The sequence below is a fragment of the Varanus komodoensis genome, unplaced genomic scaffold (assembly GCF_004798865.1).
Source record: "Varanus komodoensis strain SLA01 unplaced genomic scaffold, ASM479886v1 scaffold6_2, whole genome shotgun sequence".
Classification (NCBI taxonomy): domain Eukaryota; kingdom Metazoa; phylum Chordata; class Lepidosauria; order Squamata; family Varanidae; genus Varanus; species Varanus komodoensis.
In genome coordinates, this window is record NW_025336346.1 from 16,662,152 (window position 1) to 16,688,646 (window position 26,495).

At 38.0% G+C, this 26,495-nt stretch overlaps 1 protein-coding gene across 1 annotated transcript in view; it reads right to left on the reverse strand.

Moving 5' to 3' along the window:
• DNAH12 (dynein axonemal heavy chain 12) overlaps positions 1–26,495 on the reverse strand; it is a 113,017-nt gene that overhangs the window by 60,538 nt on the left and 25,984 nt on the right. The window contains exons 13-32 of the mRNA XM_044451206.1: positions 24,021–24,214; positions 22,069–22,309; positions 21,468–21,653; positions 21,183–21,383; positions 19,438–19,632; positions 18,502–18,623; positions 18,086–18,368; positions 15,836–15,955; positions 14,953–15,109; positions 14,482–14,654; positions 12,963–13,115; positions 11,949–12,188; positions 10,599–10,844; positions 7,576–7,695; positions 7,136–7,245; positions 5,554–5,737; positions 3,088–3,228; positions 2,019–2,102; positions 1,741–1,929; positions 103–222 (exon numbers count right to left, since the gene is read on the reverse strand). Of these exons, the coding sequence (XP_044307141.1) occupies positions 103–222; positions 1,741–1,929; positions 2,019–2,102; positions 3,088–3,228; positions 5,554–5,737; positions 7,136–7,245; positions 7,576–7,695; positions 10,599–10,844; positions 11,949–12,188; positions 12,963–13,115; positions 14,482–14,654; positions 14,953–15,109; positions 15,836–15,955; positions 18,086–18,368; positions 18,502–18,623; positions 19,438–19,632; positions 21,183–21,383; positions 21,468–21,653; positions 22,069–22,309; positions 24,021–24,214 (3,459 nt within the window). The remainder of the gene's footprint in view (positions 1–102; positions 223–1,740; positions 1,930–2,018; positions 2,103–3,087; positions 3,229–5,553; positions 5,738–7,135; positions 7,246–7,575; positions 7,696–10,598; positions 10,845–11,948; positions 12,189–12,962; positions 13,116–14,481; positions 14,655–14,952; positions 15,110–15,835; positions 15,956–18,085; positions 18,369–18,501; positions 18,624–19,437; positions 19,633–21,182; positions 21,384–21,467; positions 21,654–22,068; positions 22,310–24,020; positions 24,215–26,495) is intronic.

The following is a 26,495-nucleotide window of genomic DNA, read 5'->3' on the forward strand; positions in this document are numbered from 1 at the left end:
ATTAGTTTGTATCTTTCTGACTTTTTTTAAATGACCAGAGAGCCTCAGCTATTGGACGGAATAAAAATGAAAAACAAAAACAAATATATAAGTTGGACCAACCATAATCCACTTGTTGATGTTTTTGTTACTAGGATCCTTTTGCACAGTGTCACAAAGCAGTATTTCCAAAAGTCGAGTTAGCGATACTATATTATTGCTATTGCTAGTAGGAACTAACTCCTGTAAGAGGAAAAAAACTTTTAAAAGTACATGTGTAATGAATACAGATATTCATGTCTAATAAATGAAACTTTTACTTTAATGCAGCACCATTTTATCTTTTATTAATTTAAATTTAGAACAGTTACAAAGGTGGATCTAGGTGGGGTAGGGATCATGTTTCCTTAAGATGGAGCAATACAATCATTTGTGGCTGCCTGCAACCCTCTTGAAGGATAAAGGGCATACAGTATAGGGCAGAAAAAGTGAAAAAGCAAAGGTCAGCTCCATGCTTCTCCCACCTTGCAAAACAACTGGCTAAGTGATTTGCTCCAGTGCATGAGGAGGAGAGAAAGCAGATACATTGCACCACGCCCGACCTTCATTCCTCCCATCCCTGCCCCCTTACAACTCTCTCACTTGACTATCAGTCTTCACACCTTAGAGCCATATCCAGCATGGTCCTTTCTGCACTGGCCGCAAGGGTGGGATGAGGGTACTCTGAGATAAATCCCAGCTCTGACTTCAGAGTGTGCTTCTGAGGTCAGAGCTAGAGCTCTGATTGCACTCAAAGTGTTTCATATTGTCTCAAACTATTTCCATCTTAATCAACCAAATGCCCATTTCTAGAAATAATCTTTTTAAAATGTACACTGATTATTTTTCAACGAAAAGGATATCCTGTGTAGACTGCTTATTTATAAGCAAACATAGTATGCTTATAAAATGCATACAAGATAGAAACATAGAAACACAGAAACAGAGCAAGTCAGAAGGGGTCTCCCAGCCATCTAGTCTGATCTCTGGCTCTGTTCACGACATGCCCATCATGTGCATGTCCAAGATAAATTGTACTTAGTTCCATATTTGTTGAATATGAATTGTCCTAGTTCAGTTTATTAATTCATTCATTTACATTTATGCCCCAACCCTTTTCCTCTTACAAGGAACAGAACACAACTTATATGGTCCTTCTCCTCTGCATTGTTTGCTCGCAACCCTGTGAGGAACATTGGGCTGAGACTCAGTGACTGGCCCAAATTCACCCAATGAGCTTCATACACAGTTAGGAACTAGAACCTGGATCTCCTAAGATTCCATCCAAAACTCCCACAACTATATGACACTGACTATAACTCCTAGCCTAGAGTTGATAAGCCACCGTCCCTTCTAGGAACTTACTTAAGAATGGTACCTTGGAGACCCAGTGATAATTTTCCAATGCCACTGGATCTAATTTTGGCTTTTCAGAAGTGGTTTCCCCATTAAGTATTTTAAAAGAAGTCTGGACAACCCCATCCCTTAGCTGAAACTTTCTTCTATTCTGCTACCCACAGTCCTGACAGATTTTACAAGCTACGATACAAAGAACAGGTGATTGGTTTGATTTCTCCAAGCAGTTCATCCATAGCCTCAAGATGTCCAAGCTGAAAAATATCCATAACTGGACCAGAGCATGTTCTGGCTACATCTATCAATGATTATGTCAAAACAGATTCTGTGAAGTAACTATTTCCCAGAGAACAACCCCTTAACTACCTTGCATTTTTTCCGACGAAGTCGTAATGCAGGTGGTATAAACCAGTTAAAAAGGTCTTGGAAAAGGTCTTGATACTCCTTTTGATCTAAAGGTTCAGGAAGTGTGTTCAACCAGGAAGTTACAAGCGGCATCCAGCCCAATTGTAAAGGTTCCAAGTAAATCATTCCACAACGACTGACTGTGGCAGGCTATTGCAGAATAATAAAAGTATTCTTAAAATCTCATAATATCTCTATTTTAAAATCTAATATACTATTTAAATTTGATTTTAACTTACTGAAGCCTGAGACAGATCCATAGCTTCAAAGATAAGGCTCATCTGAGCTGACATTTGGATGATTTCTCCACTCATCAAACAAAGCTAAAACAAAAATGCAAAAAGCACCCGCACAACTTTAAATAGGTCAATTCATATTTGTGTGTGTGCACATGCATGTGCATGCATAACAACACAAATCCACCACAACTGTTTTACAGCAGAAGTAGACAAATGCATTTATCCCCAACTTGAAATGAGACAATCTGTTGAGGAGGAAGTCAGAATAGCTACATGGTGCCCTTTGATTAGTAATATTATGAGCACTCCATGTGGAAACAGCTTGAATCTTTCATTGCAACCAATCACTGAAAGAAATATCAGAATCATCACTGGATTTTTAACACAGCAAAAATTATTATTCTAAATTCTCAATGCTGAAAGCATAGAATCCATTTTAAAGCACTCTCAGAAGACAATTGACTGCTTATATACCTGCTCTGCCGCTGGATCTCTGTACTACTCTTTCTGGTTTCCTGTGCTCATTTGTGCATGTGTATGTGCATGTATCCTGTTCTCCTCTTTAAAAACCATATGCTAGATCTATTGCACTGTTGTTGCCCAAGGAAGAGATAGATGAAGTTGAATAACCTGTAAATGGGCATACTGTTTTCTAGAAATTGAGATTTTGTTTTTGTAGTGGACCAGAGATGGGTTTTAAGCAAATATTATTAACTCGCTTTCTTATTTTTGACATTCCCTTTGTATTAAAACTCAATAAAACAATTTATATTAAAATGAATTGGCTGTACTAACTTTGATTGAAAAGCATGTATTAACAAACATGTTTCTCAAAAACTTGTCAAAAGAAAGAGCAGTTGCAGTATGATGCATATTCTTTCCCTAATTACCAGCTTCCTGAGTGGTAATGAAATGTTCAAAATAACGTGCTGGTTCTCAGCCATTTTGGACCTTGACCCACTGCATAAACTTTTAATAGCTTTTATTTTCCTAAAATTTATTTCTTACCAGGGTTAATTGTTGAACATCTTTAAGATTGCTTTTATCCATGTATTCACTTAGGCATTACCTTTTTGTTGTCATCTAACACAGTGTTCATGCTTTCTATCCAAAGGGTATCAATAGGACCATCAAAAACAACCCATTTGCGGTCAGGTGTCTCAGTTAAAGCAAATTCTCGAAAAGTGTTGGCAACTATGCCATCTGTCCACTAAAATGAAGGAGGAACACTTATTAAAATTTGACACAAATGCTCAACTGACTCTATTGGTACTTAACTGAAAAATGGTTGGTTGTTCTACTGAATGGACAAGCCGAACAAATAAAACATGCAGGCAAATATTAAGTCTTAAATTATGTATAGATAAAGCAAACAAATAATGTTTTTACGGGCATACACTAGAAGAAATAAAACGTGTGTGTGTGTGTGTGTTACATTTAATGTGAATCAAATGAAGGGTACATAAATACTGGTATTATAATTAATACAAATGTGAAGAAATGGTATATAAATTTGCAACACAAATGAGAATTTCATGGTTTGTCTGGCCACTATACATAGACTATGTTAGCTTGCAGAATGTGAAATTATTCAAGGGACAGTATCACTTTAACTGACTCAGTGCTGAGTATCTATAGCATGAATGTACAAATGGTGATCTAATTCCTCAATGTAGATTAATTGAAAGAAAAGACATTTGCTTTCTATTGTCCAAAATATTTGAGGTACAGCTATGTATGCCTCCTACATTAACACGCTCTGCTTCTGGTACATATGAATTTTGACAGTATCATTTCTTGGGACCTGCAAGAATGAGAGTTAACCACACTGTAAGAATTATTAAAATGAATTCCGTTTGTTATTGCCTACAAATGTTAAGTTACCCACTGGGGTACCAATTATGGCATTTAAAGAAGTCCCACAGTTGTCTAGAGTATGAAAAAAATCCATTCAGAGAGCTATTAGACAATATATAGATTGCACTTGGTCAGCCTATTTCCCTTTAGAAACATCTGAACATGAAGATCCTGGATATAGCAAGGTTTCTGATACAAGTAAGAGTTCTGAAGACAGCACCTGCTTCTTTCTTTTGTGTCAGCCCTTTTCCAAACTTTTCTCTACAAGGTAGAGTATCCAGAGCATCAAAACCCAGCCTGTAACTCCTGGTTTGCATATCACTTTGCAAAACTCTAAACCCAATTCACAAGATTATTATTTTATCCAATGTGTGCTGAAGACATCCCTGATAGTGCTGAAACAGGTACTATATTACTAGAAGTCATTACAAATCCATTGTTGTGGTCTCAGTACAGAGGATTAGGCTTATCTGACCAAAGGGAGGCAATGAAGGCAAACTTGGGTTTTAAAGATGAATTGCACCACCACTCTGTGTAAGCTGCCCTACCTTTCCTGTGGTAGCACCCTAACTATGGAATGTTCTCCCAAAATATGTTTGATAATTTTAAGTGCTAGGTGAAATCTGTTCTGTTTCCCCAAGCTTTTGGCAGTACATAATATGAAGCTGTTCTGTTATGATGATCTGCTGCTTATTAGGCTGGTGCTTGCTTATTTTCTGCTTACCTCCTTTTCTCTTACTTTATTTTAGTTGTTTATTTTAATCTTATACCTGTTTTGATATTTGCTTGTATGCCACCTGTCAACCCCTTGTTGAAAGAGTGAATAACCATTAGTTTATTTATTTATTAAAATATTTATTCTCCAGTTTTCTGCTTCAATTTAGAAGGCAGCTCATATTTTAAAACAACTTTTAAAAGTTTTTTAAAAGTCAGAGGTGAGAGATAACAATGCAATTAACATGGCATTAGGAAGTCAGAAAAAATCAAACGAAAAGTCAAGCATCCAGCATGTCTGAGAGAACAAATGTAGCAGTAAAATCAGTTCAAAATGATATCAGAGGATGGATTTAACCAAAAATGTTGAACCTCTTTCAGTCTAAGGGGCTACTTTAATTTCAAAGAAGCTTTTGGGGGTTGCATTCTAGGGATGGGCAGGGCCAGAGGGAGGGAAGACAGGAGCAAAAGACAAAAGGTGAAGTTGTATGATTGCTTTTCCCCTCTGGATGACAATATTCTGTGTATGCTGTCAATTTGTATACATTCTCCAGTATTAACTGGAGTTTTTGTATTTTGATTACACAATATAAAAATGCATACATGTGTCAGTTTTTAAAGTACATTTTTCATTCAATTCACATTTAACAGCACATATAAACCATGGATTTTTTTGGGGGGGGCGGGCAACTAGATGTATGAAGATTTCACTGCACACCCTTATGATCAGCAAAAGATTCTACATTTTCAATATGTACTGTTTATCTATCTATCTATCTATCTATCTGTCTATGAACTTACACAGAGATGCACATAATTGTCAGCTTTCCTAGCCAAATTCCATTCTTCCAGATATAGGCAATGTTTGCATCTGCACAAGTATAGTCAAGGGCTTATATGGTTTATCACTGTAACCATATAAGGTATATTACCAAAGTATAACCAAGGTCTATTAAATACCTACCTCATGAGATACTGGATCAAATCGTCCAAAAAGCTGTCCCATGGTTATAGCTTTTGGATTTACAGTTCTGTGTATGACTCGTTCTTCTTCTCCATAACTACGCTGATTCATAAGGGTAAGTGTATCTGCCAACACATGCAACACTTTGGTCTTCCCAGCAAAAGGTTCTCCTACAAGCATAAAACTGATCAATAAAAAGTTGTTAGTCAATATTGTCCTTTCTGCCAAGAAGTCAATTTGACTACTACTACGACTAAACAGCACTGTATGTTCAAGCATTTATTCTCACAAGAGCTGGAACATTCAGTATCTTGAAGGATTGTAGAAATGAGATGACAAAAGTACTGTGACTTTTTATTACCAGTTTTATTTGTTAAGGAAACTGGCTACATTTTAAAATGTCTCAACCAGAATCAAGATCTATAACCAGCAGACATCTCTCTCTTGCTAGCTGTTTATCACTGGGGTTTGCATGTACTGTATGTGGAAGACCTGTTGTACACAAACATTCTGCATGCACATTGACTCCCCATGCACTGATGCCCTACTCAAACAGAGGTATATGATGTGCAGGTGGCAACTGCTTTGAAGAGCTGGCTCAGTTGCTTTCCTACTGAACTGCTTGCCTCAGCAAGAACATGGCCAGCCAAACTGTCTGGAGCGCCCACCCACCATACGCTTCCCTTTGAGCGGCACAGGGTGACAAGAGCTTCAAGACTCCTGGCTGTTCTTGCAGCAAGGTTCACGGGATCTATGGCCCTTCCTGATCCATTGCATGAATCAAAGGCTCATCCCACCTCATGGGAGACGCCTTATTGCAGGTGGCAGTACTGGCCCAAGCCAAATATAGCAGTGTCTTTCCCATTCTCTTATGAGACTGCTTCGGTTTATTAAGAGGCAATCCAGGAAGTTGAAATGACTTTTTCCCTTTAAGTTAAAAGGGAGCTTTTATTCAAGAGAACTTCCTCTTTTCCTAGGAAGAGTCTAAGTATTGGCCCGAGAGGAGAAGAATTGATGTCGGTTAATTTTCTCCTATGTCTTGTTGCTTTCTTGAGATAATGTGAATTTGACTCCATCTCTTGAAACTAATTAAGTTGAAGACCATCTTGGTCAAATAACAATGGACCAAGTAGTATAGGAAGTTTGCATTGTTTAAAGTATCTATTCATTCCTTCATTATATTTCTATATACATATTTCATTAGGCAAAGATCTGTGGGTAGCTCTCAGCAGTTTAAAATTATAGTAAAAATTAGTACTAGTATAAAGATTTATAAATACAATAACAAATTTAAATAACAACAGGGACTGAAGCACAAAATGCCTGGGGAAACTGGGCCTCAAGCCTGTATCTTTGCCGGTACTGTTACAAAATGATGAGTTCAGTTGAAATCAAGTAGTTTTCTCTTAACTTCTACGATGCAAAATGCACACCATATACAGTGTTTGATGCACACATGAACCATTCCACACCTCATGAATATGGTCCAGTCCATATTACATTTAGTCAAGTCCCATTGTTACATAGGCTTTGTAACAATCATGTGGTGTTTCTGAAAGGTATTTCTCAGAAATATACTTACCCATGTCGAACTATCATCATTTCATAGGTCTGTATCATCTTTTCTAGAAAAACTTTAACAGGCTGAACATTGTGTGTTTTACAGCATTCATTTGCACATTCCAGAAAATCCTGAAATGCAATTTAAAAAGACTTTCCTAAATTAGTTTTAATCTGATCCATAACTTTAGATGGGTCTTTAATTGTTAAGAATGTATCATCAGCAAATATTTTTGGTGGCTACTAAAAATTAAGAAATGTCTTAATTTCTTAATTTCGAACAGTTCAAATTCTAATGCAATCTTCAGCTTTACAGAAGACTGTGTGAACTGAAGTCTACCAACAAAAGTAAAGACATGAACGATGTTATCATTATATAGCTAGAAATGTATAACTTCATTAGCTAAAACTGGCAAGTACTAAAACTATTACTATGGAACTATCTCCTGCAACTGTACTCACATTGTAGTCAGCTTGAGGGAGTTTAATACCAGGAAATAAATCACTTGTAATGCCCAAAAACAGAGGTATATCATGTGACAAAAATTTAGGTTCATTTACATCTTTGATTGAACGAAGCAGCTGAAAAACAACAACAAAAAAGCAAAAACAGAAAGTATGTTCAAGTTTATACAACACATATTAATCTTAACAACAAAAAAATGTGCAATGTGCTTCCTATTAATATCTCTTTTTTTCAAATCTCTAATTAAGGAAAGTTATGGCACAATCCCATGAAATTGTGGGATTTCATCAATTCAGCTCCTCGACCCGAAGCTGACTTTGGAAGCTCAATTGTCGGCGATGTCGAGGAGCGCTTTCCATCAGCTTTGGCTGATCCATCAGCTGCGTCCCTACCTGGAGGACAACTGCCTGGCGACAGTGATGCATGCATTGGTTACTTCCCGATTAGACTTCTGTAACGCGCTCTACGTGGGGCTGCCCCTGAAGACGGTCCGGATACTTCAAATGGTGCAAAATAGAGCTGCCAGGTTGCTGACGGGGACTGGGCATTGTTCTCATATAACCCCAGTCCTTTGTCAGCTTCACAGGCTCCCCATTGAAGTCCGGGCCCAATTCAAGGTGCTGGTGCTTACCTATAAAGCCCTAAACAGCTTGGGACCTGGGTACCTGAAGGAGCGCCTACGTCCATACTTGCCCTCCCGCCCTCTAAGATCGGCGGCAGAGGCCCTTCTCCGGGAACCCTCTGTGAAGGATATTAGGAGGGTGAGTACCCGGAGGAGGGTCTTCTTTGCGGTGGCGCCCACCTATGGAATGTGCTCCCCAGAGAAGTCCGCCTGGTGCCGTCGTTATTTGCTTTTCGGTGCCAGGCCAAGACCTTTTTATTTACATGTTATTTTAATTAACTGTTAAATTATTTATTGCTTTTATTTATTGCCTGGATGTATCCAATTTATATATTTTTATATATTGTTATTTATTTGTTGGAAGCCGCCCCGAGGCTTATGCGAATGGGGCAGCATACAAGCATTCCAAATAAATAAATAAATGAATAAATAAATGCTACAATCATGAATTAGAATTTGTATCTACACAAAAGAAAGACATCAAAGGGGGTGGGGGCTTCCTCACACGACTTTCCAATCCCCAGAACAGGATATGTCAAATAAGTATGTGGCATTATTTAAGACATTTCCAGGCAAGCCAGGGGCTTTTAAGCACCACTAATGCTGAATCATTGTGCCTGACTTTTATAATTCAGCTGGGGATTCTGTTAATTCCTACGCTGGTCACTCCTAGTACAGACAGACTAGAACAGCCTTCCACAACTTAGGAGCATTCATAAACCAGAATTATAATACAACCCCACTCCAAAAATGCCTCAATAATTACCACAGCATAAGTAATATGAAAGACTCAATACTTGGGAATACTAAGAAACATTTAGTAATAGTAAGGAGGCAAAGTGGTAGCAATACTAAAGGACAAATAGTATCATCTAACACAGGTATTTTATGCTAAAGGCACATATTTTGAACAGGAGTTGCTGTGCCACTTGTGATACCCTCTTTATTTAGTCTCCCCCAAACTGGCACCCTTCACATGTTTTGGACTACAATTCCCAACATGTATAGTCAATGGCAATTTTGCTGTGATAATTATAACATAATGCTAATAAGAAATTCTTGGGAAATGTCTTATTTATATTATAAATTTGATTTTCTGATGCATTTTGGCCAAACTTATACCAAAATATAGTAGTTAACTTTTTAAGGTGACACAAGGCTTTTCCAGTAGTCAGTAGTAGTGAGTGTGGTATACTGGTTAAGACATGGACCTGGAGCTCAAACAATCTGGGTTCTAGTCCCACTCAGCCATGGAGCCAACTGGGTGACTTTGGGTTCTCAGCCTCTCAGCCCAAGCTATCTCACAGGGCTGTTATGGTAGGGATAAAACAGAGCAGGAAGAAGAGAATGATGCAAGCTGCTTATTTTAAGAAAAAAGGCAGGATATGAATCTAATAATTATACACTCTTTCTGCCTTGTCTTCTATAAATTCATCCAGAAAAGTAATTAATTTAAAAGGGCAAGCTTTGTCTACCTTTGCGTTTGATTACTTTTTTCATTCATTTTGCATGTAGAAGAGAGAAGCCATAAGGCGGGACCTCTTTCAGGTAAGAAAAGAGCCACCCTGTGTATCTATACAGCTGAAACAAGATCATAAAATCATAGGAGAGTTGGATGGGGCCATGAAGGCCATTAGGTCCAACCCCCTGCTGTTGCAGGGCACCATTTTACACCATCCTAGTCAGATGGCTGTTCAGTTTCGCCTCGAATGTCTCTAGTGTGGGAGAACCCGCAATCTCTCTAGGGAACTGGTTCTACTGTCATTTTGCTATGACAGTGAGGAAACTTTTCCTGATCTCTAGCCTGAATTTGGGTTGTCACAACTTGAATTGATTATTGCATTTCCTACAGTCTACTATCAGTGAGACCTTCTACTTTGTGAAAGCCTTTGAAGTATTTATATAGGGATATCATGCCCCATTCAGTCTTCTCTTCCCAAGGCTGAACATGCCCAGTTGTCTCAGTCTCCTCATAGGGCAGTGTTTCCAAACCCTAGATCGTTTTTGTTGCCCTCCTCTAAACCCTTTCTGCATCCTTCTTAACTCTTGATGCCCAGAACTGGACACAGTATTCCAGATGGGGTCTGACTAGTGAGGAGTGTAGGGGAACTCCTACTTCTTGTGATTTGGAAGTAACACTTCTATTAAAGCATCATAAAATAGCATTTATCCTTTTTGTGGCTACATCAGTGTTGGCTCATATTTAGCCTGTTGTCCACAAATAACTCCAAGGCATCTTTCTTTTTCAGAAAAGTTTCCAAAATACCTAAAGATTCAGAATTTATAACTGTCCCTGACAGAAATTAATGTGTTAACTCTTTATTTTTAACATAAAAATATGTTCTAACATGCTGTTCATTCTAATGGATTCCAGGTAACATACAATTTGGCACTTACCAGTATATCTTCATTCTCTGTTGGAAATTTCAGTTTTAGGTTACCAGCAGCTATTAGTACAGCTTTGACTGCACGCATGCCATAATCATAGTGGAACTGAGATGAAAGCTGTTCTGAACACAGTCTGTAGGTCATAACTATTTTAATTGATAATGGCTTAGCATTCAGGAACCCATAGGAGTAGAGAGAGATTTCAGCAATGAGAGCATAGTTAGGAACCATCATAGCCACTGTTCGAAAAAGTACCTGAAAAGTATATCAAAAGAAGGATCATTTGTTTGCATCTCTGGTAATGCATCAGGTGAGTTACCTGCCTCCATTAAGTGCCATGTGTACATTTATTGAGTTATGAGTTCAAGAACTCATGAAGATCTCTTAGAGCAATGTTAAGAAAGCTTATTAAATGCAGTGCTTTTTTTGTAAAAAAAAAAAAAAAAGGTGCCGGAACTCACGTCCCCGCCGACAGTAAGCACACACACAATCCCAAGCCGAGCAGCGAGCAGCGAGAAGTGTCCCAAGCAGCTATCTCTCACTATCAGATAGCAGATAGCAGACAAAATAGCAGCCTGCAGGCACTATATTAATGATGTTTGCTGCTGATCTGCTGCGCAGTTCAAAATCACTTAGTAAAATCCATTGAAAAAAAGGTGCCGGAATGCTGTTCCGGTGCGTTCTATGACAAAAAAAGCCCTGATTAAATGTATTTAATAAGCTTTCTTAAAATTGCTCTGGGAAATGGCAGTGAGGAGAACATTTCTAAAGTCATGTTGCTAGCCTGCAAGCAAAGAAGTGAAAGAAGTCGCTTTCATTTTAAGCTGAACTCTTCCAAAAACCTGGAAAGTCCAAAATTTAGCGCTGGAAAGAAAAAAAAATTAGCGCAGAGCAGGGAAGGCATCATTAAACCACCACCTCTGCCTCTCTCGGAAGGTTATATTTGTCTTCATCCCTAATGGTTTGGTTTGTTAATTTGTTTAGGACAACTTCAATGGTATGTTTTTATTTTGTCTGTTAGGATGCAATCTTAACAGTATGGACAGAAAAAAAATCCTTCTAATCCCAGCATTCTTAAGCATCATGGCTAACTGGCAGGTGCTAGGAGTTGTGGGACTTAGTATGTTTAGACAGAAAAGGATTGTGAATTTAGAGACTCAAGTCCTATGATATATGCAAATACTACAGTGTCATCTGTATGTCACACATATGCTTACTTACAACAATGGTTGGACAACTTACAGAACTACATGGACCTTCATAGATGAAGTATGCACAGACCATTAGCTATTAAGACATGCATCTTTTAAAAGCAAGATTTGAAATAACTCTGATAGCATGTTTATATTAGTATTTTACCTTGAGATTGTCTGGTAGTTCAGAGCGACCTGCATAGCCTGGATTCATGGTAATGGCAACAAAACAGTTAGGGTTAAGCTTCAGTTCAGTCCCTTCAAAATTAAATATCTCCAGCTTCATCTGTATAGCTCTCTGGATACAAAGTATCTGCTGAGCCACCACAGAGAGCACTTCCAGTTCAATTCGATTGAATTCATCAAAGCAGGCCCAAGCACCTGAAGAAGCCAAGCCCTTGAAAAACTAGGAACAAAACAGTAAGCCAGTCTTCATACAGTTAATCAATAATTCAAAGACTTAAAAGGAAGCCTAATAATGCTTTGGGAATATACAGTAATGTTTTGGTAAGATATGTTTACTGTCACACTACAATCACAATTATAAGTGCTATTAGGCTAATAAGGTTATATTACAAGAAAACTGTTTAAGCTACTTCACAAACCATTATGTATAGGAATGGGAATAATTTCACCTTTACTATTACCTTCACACTAGCAAGCTTCACACTGGTAGCTTGCGAAATACATATGAAAATCACATCAAACATACTTTTTAAAAAAGTTGTGATGATGTGAATTGTGCTTCCGGGGATTAATTTTTCCAATGTACAGCATGAAATGCATTTAAAAACAAACTATGCAGAATTGGTTTGATCATATCGGCAGGCAATCTAGTTTGTCTTCCACACTGGTCAGATTCTGATTCCTCAAGAAGTCTTAGCAGTACAGTGCAAAGCACTCTAACAGCACAATTCTCTGCATATGTTTACTCTGCCTTCCCAACTAGTATACACAGGATCAGATTAGATGCCCTTGGCATCCTACTGAACTATTGTTCATATTTCCAACTTGCAGGAATAGGTGAGTACCAAGCTTTGTGATTATTTCTTTGGCTTCATTTATAACAAGACTTTATTCTTTTTTTATAAAAGAAATATTTTTATTCTATAAAAAGAATGAAAAAATTATGACGCCTTTCAAATAGGAAATCACATTATTAGAATCTGATGCAGTTTACCTTCCCCATGGCTAGGTAATCAAGGCCATCAGAACAGTTGAAAACAACACACTGCACAGCAAGAGCTTTAGCCAAATCTTTGGTGGTTTCTGTCTTTCCTGTCCCAGCTGGGCCCTCTGGAGCACCTCCAAGATTTAGATAAAATGCTCCAATCTAAAAATAAAAATAATCACTGAAAATTTTTCAAAACTTAAAACTGCTACAGTCTTTATATGCAAACAAATTTACAACCATTTCTAAATGGCAGAGATAAAATATTGTATAAAAGGTATAGAAAACATGCAATGTGAAAATAATAATATTGTTCCTTCTCATTTTCTTATACATGAGCTTGTGTACTTTGTCTCCACATGTTTACCTCTTAACAAATCTTTCTTTTTCTCTAGTTCTGTATCTTTCTTTTTCACACACCACAGAAATACATGCACAAGCCGACCCACCATTCATTTATTTATCCTATTATTAACTATAATGAATTTATACATTCATTTGTTAATCTTGCCATCTTCAGAGTGGAAAATCACTACTGGACAAAGCAATTATTGCACAAAATACTAATAAGCTAGATGAGACAATTGGCTATATTTCTATACCACTTTTTCTTCATTCCTAAACTCAGCTTTCTCCTATTTGCTTTCATAGTACTAATAAAAGAATTTTCAACAAAAGCAATTTCCTTTGAATCAGTAATAAGTTGAAAACTGCTTTTTTGCTTTGCTGGCAAATGATCCTCCATCCAGAACAAAAACAATTATATTTGCTATTTCTCACAATGCTATTTAGAATTATTTAGAACTAATCAGATCCAGTCTTGAAAAATCAAGCTGAATTTATACGCACTTGAAGTCTGTGCCCCCAATCTAGAACATGCTAGTCATACTTCAACACGTTAAAATTTATATACATAAGCATGAGGTAACACTTTGAAAGTCTGAACCACAACAAGATGGAAATATTTGCAAGTTACTGTCAGAAATGCAATTGTTGAATATACCTTACATCCTGGGTCCTCAAACTAAGGCCCGGGGGCCAGATCCGGTCTGCCATGCCCATTTATCCAGCCTGCCATGCCCACTTGGACCCGCCACGTGTGCGCCTGCGCCCGCCGCCACCCACCTCACCCTGCGCACGGGGAAGAAGGGGTTTGCTCGCTTGGAAAAAACAATCTCCAAGCAAGCAAGCTGTTGCCTCGTGCGCCCGCCTCGTGGCGCACGCCCACCCCTGCCCACACCTCGCCTCCCCTCGTCAGGTGCATGAACCCACCTGTGCCTCACCTCCCCTCGCCATGTGCGCCCACCCACACCTCACCTCACCTCGCCTCGCTGTGCGTCCCACCCCCACTGCAGCACGCGTGCCCGCACACGCCAAGCCCGCGCTGGCCTGCGCGCACTGCCAGTACCGCCTTTCTGGCCCGTGCCCAGCACCAGCAGCTTTCAACTGGCCCCCTGGTGGAAAAGTTTGAGGACCCCTGCCTTACATAGTTATCACTGTTACTGGAATGTAATTTTTAAAACCATACCAGAGTGCGGTAACACCTATCTGTAAGAGGAGTAATGACAAGTCGAGGAGAGTTGCCAAGATATTCATAAGCATATTTTACATTACAATTGATGATGCGCACCCGAACATTCTCATATTCCCAGTAATAACGCAACTGGGCAAGCCACTGAAAATCTGTTTCATGCTGCACATCTAGTAATAATACAAACAAGAAAAATGTTTTACAGTTCATTCCTCCACTTTGGCAAGGAAGCAAGAAGGGGAATTATTTTGGGAGTCAGGTTGGGGAAGAGACATGACTGCCTAATCCTATTTTCTTCTAGTCTGAAAGCAGTTTTAAAAATAATGAATTAATATTTTAATAATGAGAGAACTGGTTTTAAAAATAGTGGTTTTTGAGAGCAACAGGGAAAATATTGGGTAATGCACATCAATAATTTCTATTCTAATTTATTTTTACAATCATAAAGAAAAACTGGAAACTACATACCACATTCAATCATTTCCATGACTACATCTCTAGCATGCACATCAATAGTGACTAAGGCACCCAATGTAGTTCTTGTTTGCTTAGACAATTTCCCTCTTACCAGCTCTACAATATCATTTAACTGAAGCTGAAGGGTATTGTAATATTTCTGTAAGCCCTGCAAAATCAACATTGAAAAATTCTATAAACCACAACTTGACAGAGAATTCTTGCCGGTCTCTCTTATGATCCTTTGCTTTCTCTGTTCACAAACTCATTGATAATAATTACTATAACAATTTTATAGATACACCCTGCTACAAACATCTCTCTTGTATGCCATGTTTCCCTATATACAAGCTTTATTCATGCCTATATTCTTCTTGGTACAGGAGCTTATCAGAATGACAGTTCAATCATACTTTGACATTGACTATGAGCCAGGCAGGAAAGGTCTAGCCTAAGAGATTCAAGAACAGGCCACATGGCACACACACAGCTATATGCTATATCTCACTACTACTTGCCGCTCCTTTGTACTGCCCCTTGAAGGTACAGTCTCACTCTGCTTAATGACAGGGTTGACCCTGCCTTCTAGATATTTTTCTGAAATGCCCACTGGTAAAATGAGCAACAGATTTATTTGAGATTTTATAGTCTTCAGTACATTTGAGATCTAAATAGTCAATGACATTTTTCATATGTATTAAGAATCATTTTAAATTCTTACATTCAATTTAACTACTGGGTGAAATGGGATAATTTCGATTTTTTAAAAGTATATTTCAAGTTGATAACTTTATATCATAAACATCATAAAATGAATCTAACACAACTGAGTATAAAGACAAATATAAAATCAGGAAAGATAGAAAGAAAATATCAGAACAATGTGTCATGATACCTGTGGGCCACTTGCTATGGCTTCATGTACTTCACTTGTCCAGAACATTTGTGAGACACACAAAACAACTTGACCAGGCCATTCTCTCACCCAGTCTTTTCTCTCTCTCTCTGGATATGCCTAAGAAAATTAATAACATTGCCCATCAACATAATTGCTAAGAATTGCAAATACTGTGCTAAATAAATCTATTAAAACATTATCCAATGTGAAATCTGTAAAATTTATCAAGACATTCTCCAACATGATTATTGTGATGATAGGTTGAAATGCAACATTGCATTAGTGGATTTTGCTCATAAAATGGGACTCCTATCCCCTCCTCTCCTGCACCCTGAAGCCTTCCCTCACATCCACCGCAAATAAACCCTAGAGGACTTTCTGGTTGTTTCCGGAACAGATATTGAGAGAATTCAGCAAGCTGCAGGAGGAAGGGGGAAATGCCTTCCTCTGTTTTCTTGATGTCTGTTAGTGTGAAGGGATAATAGGTTACAACCCAATATATTTAAAAAGCCAGCAGAGTTATACACTACAACATTAAATGAGGTCTCCTTTAACCATTTCTCCACTTGGCCATACATACAGCATACAGTTCTTACACACCATAAAAAATATAAAAAGAGTCCAGCAAAAAAGCCCACCAAGCCCAGAATTCTATTTTCAAGAGTGGCCAGCCAATGACATTGAGAAACCCACACACACAAATTTAAGGCAAATCTGTATTTGTTTATTGCTATTGTGGTTCTACGCTATCAAGTCATCTCTGACTTATGATAACCCCATGAATGAAAGCCCCCTAAAATGTCTTGCTCACAACAGCCCCACTCAACTCTTCTAAGTTCAAGACTGTGACTTTCTTTATGCATTCAATCCATCTCATATTTATTCATTACATTAATTAAAGAACTTGTAAAATAAATTCTTTAGATATTGCACAGTTCAGTTAAAAAGTGGTAATTTCTATAAGGTATTGACTCTACAACTGACTCTAATCCCACACAACTTTTCTGGAACATTTCACACCACCAATACAGAAACACTCTAGACTGAAGATTTTATTACAAGGCTTATCTATACTGTGAACTAGCTGGCTGCATTTTGGCCACCATCTGGTCTAAAACCCCATGCCTTTTCTGCATATGCAACAACTGGTTTTCATCAACCAGATTTTATTTATTTATACTATTTTTTAGCCACCTTTCAGGACAGAAGTCCTCCCAAGGTGGTGCACAAAAATAAAGCACATAAAACCAGTACAATGTTAAAAACAATAAACACACAGTAAAAACTGTAAGAATACAATATAAACTGAAATTAAAATGAGAAGAGTCACTCTTACTGAATTTAAAATGTGGGCAGACTGAAATGGTTGATGGTTAAAATGAGAAGAGTCACTCTTACTGAATTTAAAATGTGGCAGACTGAAATGGATGGTGGTGGTCCTTCAAGAGATTTGATCCCACACCATTTACTCATTTACCAGACCAGCTTATTTGTATGTTTCACTTGTGTTTCATTTCCCTTAGCCTCTTGCTCAAGAAATTTGGCCAAACATGAGTTTAGGGATATGCAAGATCCTCAGCCAGAACATCTGATCACTTTCCCAACTTTGTAACCTTCTGGCTCTATTTTCTAGTAAAGGTGGTCTTGGCAGTGGACCAGAGACAAAAGTCACTGTGGCCAGAAAAAAAAGATGTACAGAGCACTGAGACAACAGACAGCTTGTCCAGTACCTTGGCATTTCATTCAAACAAAGGGAGCTGTACAAACCCAGTGGCAATGGCATGTAGTTTGAAGCCATCCAGGCAGGCATTAGAAGTTGGTTGCAGTAATGATTGGTTTGGTGGAGAGCTGGATAGGTTCACCAGATCATTTCTTGCGGTACTGGAGGCATGGGGCAGGGGGAGACTGCTCCCTCTTATGGGGATCTCCAAAAGGAATTTTTGGGTTGCCATCTTGGGATCTAGCCCAGCAAAGGAGCCCAAAGGCCAACCACATTCCTGCTTCCACCTACCGCGCAGCATTTGGTCAGCCTGCTTGATTACTGTATCCATACTCCACCAACCCTGTGGGAGCTCTAACCAATTAAAAGTTGTGGCCATTTTAATCCAATTCAGGTATGTGTACCTCATCTTGCCTCTCCTCTCTGTTTTCTCCTACAATCAGTGCTGTTGATACAGTTAGCTTGAAATAAAATTGGTAGGAATGAATGCATGCCCAGAAAAAAATGTTTCTAAACAGAAAACATACCAATCTTGACCTTGTGATAACATCCTGTATACTCCTCAGCATGATATCTTCCACTTGTATTAACCACTTTTCCACAGCACCCCGAGCTTCCGAAGTCGAAATGGTTGAAATAAACTGTACACGTTCACCTTCAGTGCTGTACATTGACTTAATGTCCAGATTAGAAAGAAATTCCAGTTTAGCAATGCCTTCAAAACACTTTTTCAGATGAGGCTGGACTCTGAGAGGATCTTTTGTCTCTGATAGGATCTCCAACATTTCATCATTAGACAAGAAGAAAAAGCTAAAAGAAATTCAAAGAATTGTAAAAGCACTGAGTTACTATGTTTGTATGTGTTTATTTTGTGTTAAATGTATTAAATCTGACATAATATATATCTCTATTATAATTCAGTTATGAACACCACACAGTATACCGAGGAAAGAAGAGTCGCTTCTTCTCAAGATAAGCATTCAATCCTTTCATTATTTTGTCCAGAAGTTCATTACAGTTCTGAAGCTTTTCCAACAAACCTGTCAACGAAGTAGCAGCAAGAACCTAGAAAGCAAGACATACTATGATACATTCACTAGGTATACCAGGTACAGCAGATAATAAAATTGAAATATGAGCAAACATCAGTACATGGGCTTGGAAAGGCCTGTATTTAACAGCTACTTCATATATTACATGGTGGCAAATGTGAATGTGCCCTCATATTTTTCATGCAGCAAGAAGCTGCTGCCTATCCTGGCTCCTGGTGCATATTTTCTTTTGATTCACATCGAAGAAAGACACATCTATTTCTAGCACATGTACAGATGCATATGAAAACTTTGTATAAATTTATGAAAAATGAATGTGTGAACCAGTTCTGAAAGTTTGTAGAACTATGTTAAGACCTTGCTGCCAGACATATGAGGTGGTTGTTAGATAAAGAGAATACTAGTATGAAACAATATGTGGTAGCTATTTGATGCTTATAACCCTAGAGATTAGTCTAACAAGATCTGTTCTTGATAAATCCATGCTAACTTCTAGTAATTACTGCACTGTGTTCAAGGTGCTCACAGACTTAGGAGTTCTGTTTGGTCTTTTTATGTATAGCCCACAGTTTTGTCTAATTTTTACATATAATGTTTACACAGTTTTTCTTTCCAGTCTATATTTTCAGAATTATTAAATACAGCTGGGATTAAAAAAAACCCTTTGTGTACATGAACTTTCTTAATTTTAATTATGATTACCTCTTCATATGCTTTGATAGATATTTGGTTTCAGAAACAGCTCTGTGTGGGGGAGAGCACAAAGGGCTGCTGTGGAAAAGGTGAGGCCTCACCTGCTCACTACAGTCTCATCATTACTACTTTACCTTGGGGTCTTTAGCACAGTATTTCATAATATCTCTCCAATATCTGTCCACAGTCTGGAACTGACGTCCTTCCTCTGGCATCTGTTGCATAATGTCCTCTGAAGAAAAGATTGGTTCTAAGTAAAGCCACTGAGCCTGTACTTTCAACCACTCATCAATGGTCTCCTGAATTCTAATCAAGCGATCTTCCCATTCCTTAAAAATAAAATATGGTCCTTAGCATAATACAGCCATATCAAGTAAGGTTAAAGACAAAAGTCAAAGACATGCTGATAGAAGAATACCTATATTTCTCAATAAATCTAATACTGACAACAACTGCTTTATGAAGAAAGAAGGTGTGAAAGAGGTAGGAGCTGACCAAGGGAACATGAGTAATTGCTCCAGCTGGATGGATTCTCTACATCCCATTGGGAAATGAGTGGTAAAGCAGGGCCTTTCCACCAGCCCTACTGAGAAGCTACTTCATTTTCCTCCTTTTCCTAAGGCTCGTCCTTGCTAATTCATCTTCTGGACCACTTCAGGTATAAATCTATTCTTATCTTTGGCAGAGAATGGGGCACTCTCTTCCCTGCTTTCACACAAATTCTTCTTGCACTTCAGCAGGCAGCTTTAAACATGGTTTATCTGTTTATTTACTTATGAATATTTATGAATTGCTTCTATTAAAGAAAAGTCTGAGGAATATACAGAAGGCAAAATTATGTCCTGTTGGAAAAGCTATGTTTTCAGTGGGCAGCAAAACCCCAAAAAGGTGGACAATTGTCTGATTTGTAGAGGTGGGGAATTCCAGAAGGTGGGTGCTACAATACTAAAGATAATATTTTGAGCCTTGATGGACCAGATCTCAGAAATTTTGGGCAAAGCCAGGACAGCATTTCCTGATAAATGCAGCAACTGAGTAGACCAGTAGATGATCAAGGAGTCTTTTAAGTTCATCTGTGGAACAGTGGCCATCTCTGGATTTGGAGGGTGCAGGAATTACAAAGGTGGATGTGGGCAAAGAGAAGTCCTGTTCCACCAGCAGTATCCATTCCATTATCCTGGATCCATCCCAAGGTAAATACATAAAATCTCATGTGTAAGGAAAAAATTGCCTTTCTTTGGAATCCTTAAAAGTGTGCCTTCCTTTTGAGTTTTTGATACATACTGAAATTTAATAGACTTAGTGTGCAGTCCTATGAAGCTGCCCATGAACCTCTGAACTCAAGATTTACAGGCATCTTTATGCAGCATGGAGGATCACAAAGGCTCCTCCATGTACGTTCCACCCTGCAAGGCAGTAAGATGCCCAGTTTCAGTTCTCTGTGCAGTGCTTTGAGTGTGAGGCAAGGAGGCTGAGGAACACCACAGTTCTTTCCATGTGAATCACAAGCAGAGGGGAGGGGGATGAAAGTATGAATCCCCAGCAATGAGACTGGAGTATTTTTCTGACCTCATAGCTAGGAATCTGAAAAATCCTGTGGCCATCTAGATGTTGTCTAGCTTGCTGCCAGCAAAGGGAACAAGAATTGCAGGCTGGCTGATTAATTGGGGTAAATAAATTTTAAATGATTAATATAGCAACTAAAAAGTCTATTACTACCACATAACTCATTTATATTAGGACATGTAAAAATCTAATAACAAAGCAACAATAAACCAGGGCTTCAACACTAAGCACCTATTGAATGTGCTAGGATACATTGAAAAACTTGCATAGAATTGAATTAAAGGAGGGCCTACAAAGCAATATTTGTAACTACCTTGATTTGTTTTTCAAATGGCTTGATGAAAGGTGATCCCCTCATTGTTTGTGTTTTTACAATCTGGTCATCCAGAATAGTTTGAATTTCATCAACTGCAGACAAAATACTAACACCAGTTTCACGATACAAGCTTATTTGAAAAGAAACTGTATCCCAGGTCTCCATCATTGTATGCATTGCCTTCTCTAATGAGAATTCCTATAGCACAGTGGAAATAAAGTATGTTATCAATGAATTAATTTTGATTTTGTGAAGCTGGGATGGAAGAGTTTTTGTTCTTACCTTGCTTGCTCCCATACTTATGGTTTCAAATTGTTCTAGATAAGGGTTTAGGTTCTGCTTTAAAACTTTCCTTAGGGTACTTCCAGAATCTGGAGTTAAATCATATCCAACGATTTCTGACATCTGTTTCCAATGACGGGCCCTTATGCCTGGATTACAAAGGATAGTCACCAAAGGGATATTTTCCTAGTTGAGAAAAAAATTGAAACAAGTTTTACCACTGTAACTAACATAACTGGAAAATTATATTTTAATCATTGAAACTGTCAATATGTTATAGCTTTCAAAAAAGTTTTCAGACTATTTATTATTTAAATAAAAAGCCATCCAGGGACTTTTAGTATTGGGACAGCATATAAAAATTTTAAATAAATAATTAAATAATTAAAATATTTAGTGCTATGGGAGGAGTGCTTGAGAGTATACCTAGTTCTCATAAAGATGTCATTTTAAGGCTCCACGTTTAATTACTTTTCCTTATATTCCAAGAACCTCTGTCAAACACACACTAAAACTTTTCCCAAATCATTCTTGCATATGGAGATCAAAACTGTAAGCAAATACCCCTTACAGTCATCTGTTTATATAAATGTCCACTTACCTTGAAATCTTTAATCTGCTCCATTACTGCGGAACACATTGAAATAGTTGGACTATCCTTTTTTTCTTCATCTACCCTCTCTTCTACTACTGCTCTGCGCACTGACTTTTTTTTTTCTATTTCAGCTTTCTTTAGCTTTTGTTGAAAGAACCTTAGAGTCTTATAAATTTCTCGAAAAAACTCATCCACCTCAGTTTCCATCCTTTCCCCATTGAGGTCTAAGAAAGCACCATCCATCCATCTAGGAAAAAGTTCCATATAGACTAAGAACTAATCATCATACACATCAAAACTTTTTTGGAAAAAGATTATCATGGGTCATAAATAAGTAAAAAAAGACACCTTGTATATAATAGGCCTCCAGATTAGGATTTCTATATTATGCAAATAGAATTCAATACTTAAATTCATAAATCCCAGTCTTTCCATATTGGATTAACAATTCTAAAGCTTCCAGTGGCAGCAGTTTGAACACTTTGATAGATTTATTAAGTACACAGAATTAATTTCTTAAGCATAATAAGACAACTTTATGCTACTCTGTAGCTACATACAGACATAAAATAAGCACTAGGTTATATAAATGAAAATTAGGTTCTCATCTTAGTAGGGCTACTATTACATTGTGCATAATATACAGCCACTAGAAAGCAGCACATGCCTTAATAATGGCTTAATGAGAAGATAGGTGAGCTCTTCCTTGGGAAACAAGTACTAAGGTACAAGAAATCCATCATCATCATCTTGCAAGGATTCTTAGTTACTGATGCAGTACATACATACTGCAGCACCAGATCTGTTCATCAGGAAGGGTTCCCTTTCAGCAGTTCCACTGAACGGTAGGTATTCCTACTGGGTTATCAGGCTACTTGGAGCCATCCTGAATTTTTTCGAACTGAAGGTCATTATATACACCTCAACAGATTGGATTGGATTGGATTGGATTGGATGAATTAATTAAATGAGACAGATGGATAGGCAGAAAACCCGATCAACTGGGAGAAGCAATAGACTGGTGGATAATTTACCGTCATTTAAGGCCAAGGCTCTCTCAATTGAAAGGTATGTACCAGTTGAAGTGCAACAAGTGAGGTATTAAGCAATGGGACAGCATATAAAAACTCCAAATAAATAAATAAACAAACAAAACAGTCCCGACAACAGAAGGCTCTGTTTCAAGTAGGATGCTGAAACCCTCCAATCTGCATACTCTTCTTATGTGTAAAGGACCCAAGTCTACTGCTTCACACACCAAACTGGAGCAAGTTACTCAGGAGTAATTCTGTGTGTGAGGGTGCACACATTAAAAAGGTACCAAACACCTTTCTGGGGTAGGGAGGAGTAAGGAAGGGTAACTTGTCCCTCCTTTTTCCTTCCTGGTAAAAAAAAAATCTGCCTAGCATATGCAAACTAATCGGAAACTTCAAAACCCCAACTTTATATAATGAAACACATCCTACTTGAGTGAGTGACCTCGCACCTTTTATTTGTGATCAATGTGGTCTGTGAAAGTACTATTTTATTGGAACTAACTGGTAGAAGTTATTCTATTCAGATGCCTTGGGTTACTCACAAGAGGAAAAATACAGGATATAAATGCAATGTAATAATAAGAATAGTTGAACCCAGTAGGAAAAAAATAACATATCAAAGGGCGCAATCAATATGCATGTTGAGAGGCTGGAGGATGCTGGAAGTTGCAAGACTTTTTTCTGTCTAAATATGCACTGGATAGTGCCTTATGCAATTGTATCTCAACATGTAAACAACTATCTAAATGTAAATTATAAAAGGGTGAAAGCCACCACCTCATTAGCAAACTTTTCACACATGGAGTAACAAGATTGCTTAATATGAAAGAGTTCAGATTTAGAATGTACATTCTCACATTTTTCTTTAACAAGTACTTTTGACATTTCAGTCACTCCTTTAAATATCTTTGCATTAATTACCTTTTTTCAGTCCGCTGCCATTTTAATATAAAAACAAAAAGTTTTTGGTAGGGCTCAATGTTAACTTTTAAAGTCTCCAAATCTGGGTATTCAGTCAGTTCCCAATTTAAAAGTTTCTCTTCTTTATTTATAAAGGCAACAGCCTCATCAGCATCTTGTATGCGCTTCTGTAGTGCTCTCATGTCAGTTACATACTGAAAACAAATTTATTTCTTTTGAGATTGACTTAGGCAATACATTTGATAATACATCAGTTTACAAGAAATTAAAACACTATCTCTTAGAAACATGAAGTACCACTTTAAAAAGAAAGGGTAAACTAGGCAAAGCTCTTCTAGTCTACCAAAGGATGCATTTTTAGATTTTTCGATAGAAGGAAATAGGGATGAGATGAAATAACACAAAGCTAAGGCTGCGACTGGACACTTGCTTGGAAATAAACCCTGCTGAACTCATTAGACCTTATTTCTAAATAAATATGAATAGGTAATTTTCCCTGCTCAATATAATCATATTTTCATGAGGTTTCAATAGATTATTACCAGCAGCTAATGTAGCAGTTTGCTCATGGACTGTGTGATTTTGTTATTGAGCACAATGGAATGCAATGGTCATTTGTCCCAGTTGGGGTATAAACATAGGGATCCCACAGGGTTCTGTATTAGGACCAATGCTTTTCATAAAGTATTTGGAATTAGGAGTGAGCAGTGAAATAGTCAAGTTTGCTGATGACACCAACCTATTCAAGGTGGTGAAAATAAAAAGGGGTTTCTGGAAGAATGGGCATCAAAATGGCAAATGCAGCTCTATGGAAGCAAGTGTAAAGTGATGCATTCTGAGGCAAAAAAATCCCAACATCTGCTATAGTTAGGTAGAATCTGACCTAGCTGAGAATCTGAGCTGAGCTGATCTCCCTTGTGCAAGAAAGGGATCCTGGGGTTGTGGTAGACAGCTCAATGAAAATATTCACTCAGTGCATAGTTGTGAAAAAGGCAAACTCCTTGTTAGGCATAATTAGGAAAGGAACTGAAAACAAAACTGCCAAGACTGTACTCCCATTATACAAAACTTTGATGTGACTGTACTTAGAATATAGTGCACAGTTCTGGTTGCCGCACTTGAAAAAACACAGAGAACAACTAAAATGATCAAGGAGATTGAGCAACTCCCCTTGAAAAAAGGTTACAATGACTGGAACTGTTTAATTTGGAAAAGAGACTATTAAGAGAGGGCACAATAGATATGCTTAAGGTTATGCATGGTATGGAGATAGTGGAGAGGGAGACTCCCTTTCTCATAATACCAGAATTCAGGGTCATCCCATGAAACTTATTGGCAGAAGATTCAGAACAGATAAAAGGAAGTACTTTTCCATACAGCACATAGTTAAAACTATGGAATTCACTGCCACTGGAAGTAGAGACAGCCACCAATCTGTATAGCTTTAAGAGGGAACTGGACAAATTCTAGAAGAGTATGCTATCAGTGGCTTACACTCCTGCTGGTTATGTGTGACCTCTGGTACCAAAGGGAGTATGCCTGGATATACCACTTTTTGGGAAGCTTGGGCAGGAAGTGTGGTATGCATCCTGCTTGAGGACAGTTGGTCTGCCTCTGGATTGGATGGACTGATGCAGCATGGGATGGATTGATTGATTGATTTTATTTACATCATAGGTTTTTTTTTTCCTTTCATGGAGCTCAAGGCAGTTTACATAATTTGCGTCCACCTCTTAATTTTATTACCACAACAATCCTGTGAAGTAGGTTGGGCTGAGAGTTTGTGACTGGCTCAAGGTTACCCAGTGAGTTCCATGGCTGTGCAGGGACTAGAATGTGGCTCTCCTGAGTGGTAGTGCAGCACTCTTAACTACTCCACTACACTGGCTTATGCTCATATAAATGTGGAAGGTGACCCAATACCATTTCTGGCGGCTGCCCCCCACCTGTGGAACAGGCTCCCCAGACAGGTTTACCTGGAACCAACTCTGCTTTCTCTTCTCCACAAATGTTAATAACTGATTTTAATAACAAATTTCAGATGTTTATTAACTTACTGTAATTTTAGTAACATTGGTTATCTGTCTCACCTGGACATGTTTTAGAGTGATCTTGGCTATATTATTCTTATTATTCATTTGTTATATTTTAATGATGGTTTTAATTATCTTGTTGTAATTTTACTTTTGTGTGATGCCTGGAGAGTCTATTTGAATGGCTTATAAATATATAAATTAATAAAATGAATAGAAAGTGTCACAGGGAGGGAAATGAAGAGTGCAACTTCTGCATTATGCAAGAATATAATTAAGTCCCTGCAAGTTGCAGGAATAACAGCCCCCATGCCCCTACTCATGCCTTGTGACATCCCTAATAAAGCCATCAAGTCTCTCATTCAATGATGCTCAGTACTGGAAGCTGGTTAAGCTGTTGTTGAACTCATATCCAGCACATTTTAGTCTGCACACTGCAATC